Genomic DNA, 10,624 nt, shown 5'->3' on the forward strand with positions numbered 1-10,624 from the left:
GGCTATAGCCCACGGTCCAAAATGATGAGAAACGAGGATAACTTTGTTTTTCAAAATTTCAAAAAACATGGGCTATAACCCATCGTTTTTTTCATTTTGTCATTTTTGTCAAATCGTCAAAAATGATGAAAAACGGCGTGCTATAGTATGCCGTACCATATGGGCTATAGCCCATGGTCCAAAATGATGAGGAACGAGGATAACTTTTTTTTTCAAAATTTCAAAAAACATGGGCTATAACCCATCGTTTTTTCATTTTGTCATTTTTGTCAAATCGTCAAAAATGATGAAAAACGGCGTGCTATAGTATGCCGTACCATATGGGCTATAGCCCACGGTCCAAAATGATGAGAAACGAGGATAACTTTGTTTTTCAAAATTTCAAAAAACATGGGCTATAACCCATCGTTTTTTTCATTTTGTCATTTTTGTCAAATCGTCAAAAATGATGAAAAACGGCGTGCTATAGTATGCCGTACCATATGGGCTATAGCCCATGGTCCAAAATGATGAGAAACGAGGATAACTTTTTTTTTCCATGGGCTATAACCCATCGTATTTTTCATTTTGTCATTTTTGTCAAATCGTCAAAAATGATGAAAAACGGCGTGCTATAGTATGCCGTACCATATGGGCTATAGCCCATGGTCCAAAATGATGAGAAACGAGGATAACTTTGTTTTTCAAAATTTCAAAAAACATGGGCTATAACCCATCGTTTTTTTCATTTTGTCATTTTTGTCAAATCGTCCAAAATGATGAAAAACGGCGTGCTATAGTATGCCGTACCATATGGGCTATAGCCCACGGTCCAAAATGATGAGAAACGAGGATAACTTTGTTTTTCAAAATTTCAAAAAACATGGGCTATAACCCATCGTTTTTTTCATTTTGTCATTTTTGTCAAATCGTCAAAAATGATGAAAAACGGCGTGCTATAGTATGCCGTACCATATGGGCTATAGCCCATGGTCCAAAATGATGAGGAACGAGGATAACTTTTTTTTTCAAAATTTCAAAAAACATGGGCTATAACCCATCGTTTTTTCATTTTGTCATTTTTGTCAAATCGTCAAAAATGATGAAAAACGGCGTGCTATAGTATGCCGTACCATATGGGCTATAGCCCACGGTCCAAAATGATGAGAAACGAGGATAACTTTGTTTTTCAAAATTTCAAAAAACATGGGCTATAACCCATCGTTTTTTTCATTTTGTCATTTTTGTCAAATCGTCAAAAATGATGAAAAACGGCGTGCTATAGTATGCCGTACCATATGGGCTATAGCCCATGGTCCAAAATGATGAGAAACGAGGATAACTTTTTTTTTCCATGGGCTATAACCCATCGTATTTTTCATTTTGTCATTTTTGTCAAATCGTCAAAAATGATGAAAAACGGCGTGCTATAGTATGCCGTACCATATGGGCTATAGCCCATGGTCCAAAATGATGAGAAACGAGGATAACTTTGTTTTTCAAAATTTCAAAAAACATGGGCTATAACCCATCGTTTTTTTCATTTTGTCATTTTTGTCAAATCGTCCAAAATGATGAAAAACGGCGTGCTATAGTATGCCGTACCATATGGGCTATAGCCCACGGTCCAAAATGATGAGAAACGAGGATAACTTTGTTTTTCAAAATTTCAAAAAACATGGGCTATAACCCATCGTTTTTTTCATTTTGTCATTTTTGTCAAATCGTCAAAAATGATGAAAAACGGCGTGCTATAGTATGCCGTACCATATGGGCTATAGCCCATGGTCCAAAATGATGAGGAACGAGGATAACTTTTTTTTCAAAATTTCAAAAAACATGGGCTATAACCCATCGTTTTTTCATTTTGTCATTTTTGTCAAATCGTCAAAAATGATGAAAAACGGCGTGCTATAGTATGCCGTACCATATGGGCTATAGCCCACGGTCCAAAATGATGAGAAACGAGGATAACTTTGTTTTTCAAAATTTCAAAAAACATGGGCTATAACCCATCGTTTTTTTCATTTTGTCATTTTTGTCAAATCGTCAAAAATGATGAAAAACGGCGTGCTATAGTATGCCGTACCATATGGGCTATAGCCCATGGTCCAAAATGATGAGAAACGAGGATAACTTTTTTTTTCAAAATTTCAAAAAACATGGGCTATAACCCATCGTTTTTTTCATTTTGTCATTTTTGTCAAATCGTCAAAAATGATGAAAAACGGCGTGCTATAGTATGCCGTACCATATGGGCTATAGCCCATGGTCCAAAATGATGAGAAACGAGGATAACTTTTTTTTTCAAAATTTCAAAAAACATGGGCTATAACCCATCGTTTTTTTCATTTTGTCATTTTTGTCAAATCGTCAAAAATGATGAAAAACGGCGTGCTATAGTATGCCGTACCATATGGGCTATAGCCCATGGTCCAAAATGATGAGAAACGAGGCTAACTTTGTTTTTCAAAATTTCAAAAAACATGGGCTATAACCCATCGTTTTTTTCATTTTGTCATTTTTGTCAAATCGTCAAAAATGATGAAAAACGGCGTGCTATAGTATGCCGTACCATATGGGCTATAGCCCACGGTCCAAAATGATGAGAAACGAGGATAACTTTGTTTTTCAAATTTTCAAAAAACATGGGCTATAACCCATCGTTTTTTTCATTTTGTCATTTTTGTCAAATCGTCAAAAATGATGAAAAACGGCGTGCTATAGTATGCCGTACCATATGGGCTATAGCCCACGGTCCAAAATGATGAGAAACGAGGATAACTTTGTTTTTCAAAATTTCAAAAAACATGGGCTATAACCCATCGTTTTTTTCATTTTGTCATTTTTGTCAAATCGTCAAAAATGATGAAAAACGGCGTGCTATAGTATGCCGTACCATATGGGCTATAGCCCATGGTCCAAAATGATGAGAAACGAGGATAACTTTTTTTTTCAAAATTTCAAAAAACATGGGCTATAACCCATCGTATTTTTCATTTTGTCATTTTTGTCAAATCGTCAAAAATGATAAAAAACGGCGTGCTATAGTATGCCGTACCATATGGGCTATAGCTCACGGTCCAAAATGATGAGAAACGAGGATAACTTTGTTTTTCAAAATTTCAAAAAACATGGGCTATAACCCATCGTTTTTTTCATTTTGTCATTTTTGTCAAATCGTCAAAAATGATGAAAAACGGCGTGCTATAGTATGCCGTACCATATGGGCTATAGCCCATGGTCCAAAATGATGAGAAACGAGGATAACTCCGGGGTGATGCTCAGGTGATGCTGAAAAAGCTCTGTTGGACATGGACATGTTTGCCTGAAAAGGACTCTTTGAAATGCTAGTATCATGGTCAGTATTATGTCAGTATCATGGTCAGTATCATGGCAGTAACAATGTCAGTATCAAGGACAATAGGATGTCACTATCATGGTCGGTATTGTGTCAGTATCATGGTCGGTATTGTGTCAGTATTATGTCAGTATCATGGTCAGTATATTATCAGTATCATGGTCAGTATCATGGCAGTAACAATGTCAGTATCAAGGACAATAGCATGTCACTATCATGGTCGGTATTGTGTCAGTATCATGGTCGGTATTATGTCAGTATCCTATCAGTATCATGGTCAGTATATTATCAGTATCATGGTCAGTATCATGGCAGTAACAATGTCAGTATCAAGGACAATAGCATGTCACTATCATGGTCGGTATTGTGTCAGTATCATGGTCTGTATTGTGTCAGTATTATGTCAGTATCCTATCAGTATCATGGTCAGTATATTATCAGTATCATGGTCAGTATCTTATCAGTATCATGGTCAGTATCATCATGTTCGGGATCATGTCAGTATCTGGTCAGTATCATGTCAGTGTCACTATATTGCCAGTATGTAGGACCTGCAGGAATTCATTTTACTCAAGGTGTGAGAGCATGAAACGGCACACAAAAAAACCTCAATGTGTGAGACATTAGCTGATTAGCTGACAATATCAATGTGGAAACCATGTGTGTGCTTAATGTCCACTGATCCAGTATCATTAACCCCCCCCCCCATCCCTCCCTCTCTTTCCCACTCCCCCTCTTCTCCCGTTATATCTCTTCTTTCCCTTCCTCTCTTTCCCGTTTGTATGTTTTTGTTTTACCTCTGGAGTAAAGAGTAATGAATATCTGGACGTGCAGAAGTGAGTACATGCAGAGGCTGTGGACGAAGACTGGACAGCTATACAGACAGACAGACACACACGTCCTGTTCCTGTCCCATCACTTCCTGTCCTGTCTGTTCTCTGTCTGTTTTCAGGCTCAGGCCTGACGATGCGTTCAAGCCCACCTCTAGAGACATTTTTATTTTATGTTTGAATGTGGAATTATGTCATGGACAGCCTTGGTTTTCTGTTATTTAATGGCTCTCAACTAGTCAAACCAAAACAACAACGCCACCAACAACAATAGCACCCTTCCCTATTTCAGCTTTGGCTTACTTATTGTATATCCTGGAACATATTTTCGTTGCTATGCAACTCGAGCTCCATGGACATTGTGTGAGAAAGGATTTGAGCGCTTCATGACATAACTCTGCCGCACCGACCTCCGTCACAGCTCCAAGGACTTAACATGCGAGCCCCGTAAACTGCTGATCATCCATAGAACCATAATGTCACTTAATTATAAGCATAATTTATACTCCGTAGTACGACATGAATAAATCTACAAGCTAACAATGCGTCTCGTTGTGACGCGTTTGTAGCTTGTAGATCTGTTCTTGTCGGGTATCGACACCATCGTGCGATGGAGTAGGTTCGATATATTAAGCTTAACTCTGACCAGGGACTGTTTTTATAGCCAATCAACTGCCACCTCAGGCACACCGATCACTGAAGAGTGGCCTTAAATGGCTATTTATTATGTACATATATTCTATTCTTTGTATATATACATACCATATTTGTCTTTATTTAAAATAACCTAAAAAAAAAGAAGAAAGAAAGTAAATACAAGGTCAGACTATAGAGGGTTTTTGTTCCAGTGCTCTTTACAGAGCAAGATACTTAGCTATTGTGCCCAAACCCTTGTGCTTTGGTCAGTCGTGGTTTCTGCTTTGCCTAAAGACTAATTTACACCAAAGATCGCTGATTTTCAGTGAGTAACACCATATCAAAGTTTAGATGAGGCTTAAGTCTGTATACACTGTAACCCTGGGAGTCTGCTGCCCCCTGTAGGGGAATACTGCCTCCTGCAGCCCAATCACCTGCTTCTGATGTTTTGTTTGAAAAATCATATTTTTTGCTGATACTGGTAGGTTTTCTTTATCCGTTCATACAAAATGCTCATTCAGTACCTGACCCTAGCTTTTGTTATTATTATGGGAAATAAAGATTATTTTGTGGAATGGTCATTTCTGTAGACTATTCTAGAGTAGAATAGTGAATTGCGTATTTATTCACGGTTGCCTTTTTGTTAGTTTAGAAGGACTTATTGTTTCTTGAAGTCATACTTTATATCTAATCATTTTCTTTCTTCTGTCATCCACAAGATTCAACATACTGTACTGTAGCATATACATAATCAGGTAGAGCATCGCCACCACTCTAGTTTCATGTACAGGTAGCCTTATGAATTCAGTTTTAAGAATTAGGGAAACCCCTTTGTCCCAAAGAATTGTAACTTCCATGTGCACTGATTTATTTGTAATTATTATTTTATGTATTTGTGTTGTTTTGTGAAACAGTAGTTTTGTTGTTGCTTTTTGACTGTATGTGAAACAAAACGTTTTGTTGAAGGACAATTTTATGACTGACAATGTTTTTGTATTTGTTTTTGTTTTTGATGATGAATAATAATAAGGCAGACAGACTATTGGCTCATGCAGAACATGAGTCAAGACATGACAGGCTACCTTATTAGGAGTGATACATGTTGCTTTAGTTATTTTAGTTGGATCCCTGATAGGGCTGGGAAATAATGTAACACATGGTGTGAACATTTATGACATCACATTTATGACAATCAACCATCCAACCCGCATGTTCTGTTCTGGAAATGTCATTCTAACTTTTATTTAGCCCATGTTTTGGTGTTTTTGAGTTATCAATGTTAATTTTGGATTAATTTTCTGAAACCAGTACATTGCCGTTTAATGCATATTATTTGTAAACTGAATTAATTTCAGGACATGTAAAAGTATTTTGGAACAAACTCAACGTTTGTAAAAAAAATACAAGCCAACTGTTGAATATATAAAAATAAAACACCTCCTTTAATGTCCCATTCCTAATAGTATGATCATTAGTAAGAACTCTGGCTGGATGTGATCCTGGGAGCCGCACCTGTGTTCTGGTCCTCTTTATTGGACAATTTCCGCAATTTCCAATTCCCGCAATTTCCGCAATTTACAATTTCCTCAATTTGCAATTTCCGCAATTTGCAATTTCCGCAATTTCCACAATTTGCAATTTCCAGCAATTTTCAATTTCCGCAATTTCCACAATTTGCAATTTCCGCAATTTTCAATTTCCGCAATTTCCAATTTCCGCAATTTGCAATTTCCACAATTTGCAATTTGCAATTTCCGCAATTTCCACAATTTCCACAATTTCCACAATTTGCAATTTCCAGCAATTTTCAATTTCCGCAATTTCCGCAAAAATACGCAATTCCGACGTGTCCCATTCCTAATAGTATGATCATTAGTAAGAACTCTGGCTGGATGTGATCCTGGGAGCCGCACCTGTGTTCTGGTCCTCTTTATTGGACAAATTCCGCAATTTCCAATTTCCGCAATTTACAATTTCCTCAATTTGCAATTTCCGCAATTTCCGCAATTTGCAATTTCCGCAATTTCCACAATTTTCAATTTCCAGCAATTTTCAATTTCCGCAATTTCCGCAATTTCCACAATTTCCGCAATTTTCAATTTCCGCAATTTCCGCAATTTTCAATTTCCAATTTCCGCAATTTTCAATTTCCGCAATTTTTAAAAATAAAAATACCGATGGGCTATAACCCATTGTTTTTTTCCGCAATTTTTCCGAACACTAAGAAATTCCTCCGCAACACTCCACCAATTTTTTCTTTTTTTAAACTCTCCGCAATTTGCTAATGTTTCTCATCCGCAATTTTTTCGGTAAATACAACACATTGAGCAGGGCACTGCAGGGAGTTGAACCCCGTTCCGGTAAACCAGAAGTACCAGTACCAGTGCCTTAGCTTTTGTGTATTCAACTATTTGGGTAACATATCCCATATCCTCTAATTCATGGGCCTGGATTTTTTTCCAAAATTTCAAAAAACATGGGCTATAACCCATCGTTTTTATATTTTATATTTTTATATTTATACAAAATGATGAGAAACGAGGATAACTGTCACGATCGGCAGGAGACAGAACCCAAGCGCAGAGCCACAAGCAGAGAAGTTCAAATAAACTCTTTATTAATTCCAAAAAAAGGTAAGCTTACACAAAAATACAACAAGTTGCAAGCAGAACTCAGGGACACAAACGCTAAACTGTTCACACTCAAAGCAGGGGTGCAAAACAGTTCAAAAAGCAAACCTACAAAGGAGTACATTCTGTAAGTGACATTACATTTGAAGGGTTGACATTGTCAATATTTGTTTTTTTAATGAAGACCTAGACTGAATGTTTTGCCATGCATTACTCATCCAGAGTGACTTCCCCAATGTCAGTTCAATGAATATGGAATACATTATGATCAACATCAACGACTTATGTATTATTTTTGCAGCAGTTTTCTTATTATTTATCTCCAAGTTCTGTAAAACTATGCATAACTATGCAACCTTAACTTCAGTAATACTTTGCCTGCCAGTAAGCCAATCAGGCAGGGTGGATGGGTGGTTCTTCTTATAACCTTGGTTGAGTCCATAATTCAGCGTCAAAGACATATGCACCTGCTGGTCCTGTACTTTATCCTTTCAAAAGCATTGTTAAAAGAATATATAGCATTCGAGTATATTTCTCAGTGTTGAATGTTCAGCTGTCTGAGGGGAGCCAAAGGACTTATCCTCGTCCTAGTTGTCATCATCATCTTCATCCAATAGGAATTCTCTGATCTCCTGTCTCATCTCAGACCTAGATAACCGAACACACAGAATTTGTTTTTATGGAAAGGCCTTTTGATATATATATTGATATATTGATATTGTATATGCAAGCTTGCTTGGTGCCTAAAAGCAATCCTAATTCTAATCAGGACAGAATTCTGCGACTGTCCAGTAAACAGCATTCACTGCACAATGCATGTTGAGCAATAGCCTACGTTCATTAGTGTAGTCCTGAGTTTCCAGAAACGTATGAAGAAGTCATATGGGAATCACATCAGATCTACTGCCGAGCCAATCAAACAAAGATGAGGAAAATGAACCGGAACAGGAATCGGGTATGCCACCTTCTGGAAACCCGGGACTACACTACTACAGTTATGCAAAGAGCCATTTTGGAACTTGTTAAAACTAAATATCCCCCTCACCTGTTCTTCCTCTTTTGTCCCTCTGAGAGGATGTAGTCAGGTAGATCCTCCACCGATGACTGTCAATGGACGGGAAGAGAGAAATATTAAAATGTATCAGAGGCTTTTAAATGAGCTAATAGATGAGGGGAGAAAACAACAGATCATAATAAATAAGGGGGTAGACTACTAGACAGACAGATGTGACATATCCGACATATTTTAAATGATTCCACTGATCATACAAGCTGTGTTTCACCCACCATATCTTTGATGGTCAGGCGACAACTGTAACACAACAGGCTCTTCAGCTCCAGTGTTTGTGGGACCCTGGAATATAACAACAATTGGTCACCACTCACCAACAGCTGCATTGGAATATGATATGCATAATCATACTACCTAATGAATCACTGATGAAAGCCTATAACCTAATTGTCTATTTTGACTATGTTTTTCCCCCTGTCTGTCCGTCCGTGAACAGCTAATGTTTTGCAATATTGGCCCGTTTGAAGTGAAACTGTGCACGCACTCCTTGCTAGAGCAGAACCTCTGCCCCAGACTATTCTTTTCAATAATATTTTGTGAGGGGCACTAGCCGCTCCAACGTCTGGCTTTCGGAAATACGTCATATGGCTGCCAAGTCTATGGACTTTCTTTTTATGTTGTTAAGAGCACTTTAAACAAACAGAGTATCAGCCAAGTCTAGAAAGCCACGGCTCTGAGGTGAACTATTTCTAGTTTATAATATAAACATTTATACACAGTATGAAAAAAATATAATCTCATATATGGAAATATATGGATTATATTTCTCATCATTTTGGACCGTGGGCTATAGCCCATATCGTACGGCATACTATAGCGCGCAGTTTTTCATCATTTTTGCGGATTTGAAAAAATGACGAAATGACAAAAACGATGGGTTATAGCCCATGTTTTTTGAAATTTTGGAAAAAAAAGTTAGCCTCGTTTCTCATCATTTTGGACCGTGGGCTATAGCCCATATCGTACGGCATACTATAGCGCGCAGTTTTTCATCATTTTTGAGGATTTGAAAAAAATGACGAAATGACAAAAACGATGGGTTATAGCCCATGTTTTTTTAAATTTTGGAAAAAAAAGTTAGCCTCGTTTCTCATCATTTTGGACCGTGGGCTATAGCCCATATCGTACGGCATACTATAGCGCGCAGTTTTTCATCATTTTTGAGGATTTGAAAAAAATGACGAAATGACAAAAACGATGGGTTATAGCCCATGTTTTTTGAAATTTTGGAAAAAAAAGTTAGCCTCGTTTCTCATCATTTTGGACCGTGGGCTATAGCCCATATCGTACGGCATACTATAGCGCGCAGTTTTTCATCATTTTTGAGGATTTGAAAAAAATGACGAAATGACAAAAACGATGGGTTATAGCCCATGTTTTTTGAAATTTTGGAAAAAAAAGTTAGCCTCGTTTCTCATCATTTTGGACCGTGGGCTATAGCCCATATCGTACGGCATACTATAGCGCGCAGTTTTTCATCATTTTTGGGATTTGAAAAAAATGACGAAATGACAAAAACGATGGGTTATAGCCCATGTTTTTTGAAATTTTGGAAAAAAAAGTTAGCCTCGCTTCTCATCATTTTGGACCGTGGGCTATAGCCCATATCGTACGGCATACTATAGCGCGCAGTTTTTCATCATTTTTGAGGATTTGAAAAAAATGACAAAATGACAAAAACGATGGGTTATAGCCCATGTTTTTTGAAATTTTGGAAAAAAAAGTTAGCCTCGTTTCTCATCATTTTGGACCGTGGGCTATAGCCCATATCGTACGGCATACTATAGCGCGCAGTTTTTCATCATTTTTGAGGATTTGAAAAAAATGACGAAATGACAAAAACGATGGGTTATAGCCCATGTTTTTTGAAATTTTGGAAAAAAAAGTTAGCCTCGTTTCTCATCATTTTGGACCGTGGGCTATAGCCCATATCGTACGGCATACTATAGCGCGCAGTTTTTCATCATTTTTGAGGATTTGAAAAAAATGACGAAATGACAAAAACGATGGGTTATAGCCCATGTTTTTTGAAATTTTGGAAAAGAAAGTTAGCCTCGTTTCTCATCATTTTGGACCGTGGGCTATAGCCCATATCGTACGGCATACTATAGCGCGC

At 37.5% G+C, this 10,624-nt stretch overlaps 1 protein-coding gene across 1 annotated transcript; it reads right to left on the reverse strand.

The window, feature by feature from the left end:
* Positions 1-7,408: 7,408 nt before the first annotated feature.
* On the reverse strand, positions 7,409-9,214 carry LOC308321012 (cytoplasmic tRNA 2-thiolation protein 2-like). Its single transcript, XM_080771778.1, has 3 exons — positions 8,724-9,214; positions 8,482-8,540; positions 7,409-8,084 (listed from the first exon to the last, which is right to left on the reverse strand). The coding sequence occupies exons 1-3, from the start codon at positions 8,832-8,834 to the stop codon at positions 8,024-8,026; spliced, it is 231 nt and encodes a 76-aa protein (XP_080627904.1). The 5' UTR covers positions 8,835-9,214; the 3' UTR covers positions 7,409-8,023.
* Between the last annotated feature and the right edge of the window lie 1,410 nt (positions 9,215-10,624).

Source organism: Protomyctophum bolini (assembly GCF_963924005.1).
Source record: "Protomyctophum bolini genome assembly, chromosome: 9".
NCBI classification, from domain to species: Eukaryota; Metazoa; Chordata; class Actinopteri; order Myctophiformes; family Myctophidae; genus Protomyctophum; species Protomyctophum bolini.

Excerpts from the sequence above, each read along its gene's own strand:
- LOC308321012 (XM_080771778.1), bottom strand. The coding sequence starts at position 8,834 with ATGCAGCTGTTGGTGAGTGGTGACCAATTGTTGTTATATTCCAGGGTC. Across the intron at positions 8,541-8,723 it reads GCCTGACCATCAAAGATATG|TCATCGGTGGAGGATCTACC; the intron begins GTGGGTGAAACA and ends GTCCATTGACAG. Across the intron at positions 8,085-8,481 it reads GGACAAAAGAGGAAGAACAG|GTCTGAGATGAGACAGGAGA; the intron begins GTGAGGGGGATA and ends TCGGTTATCTAG.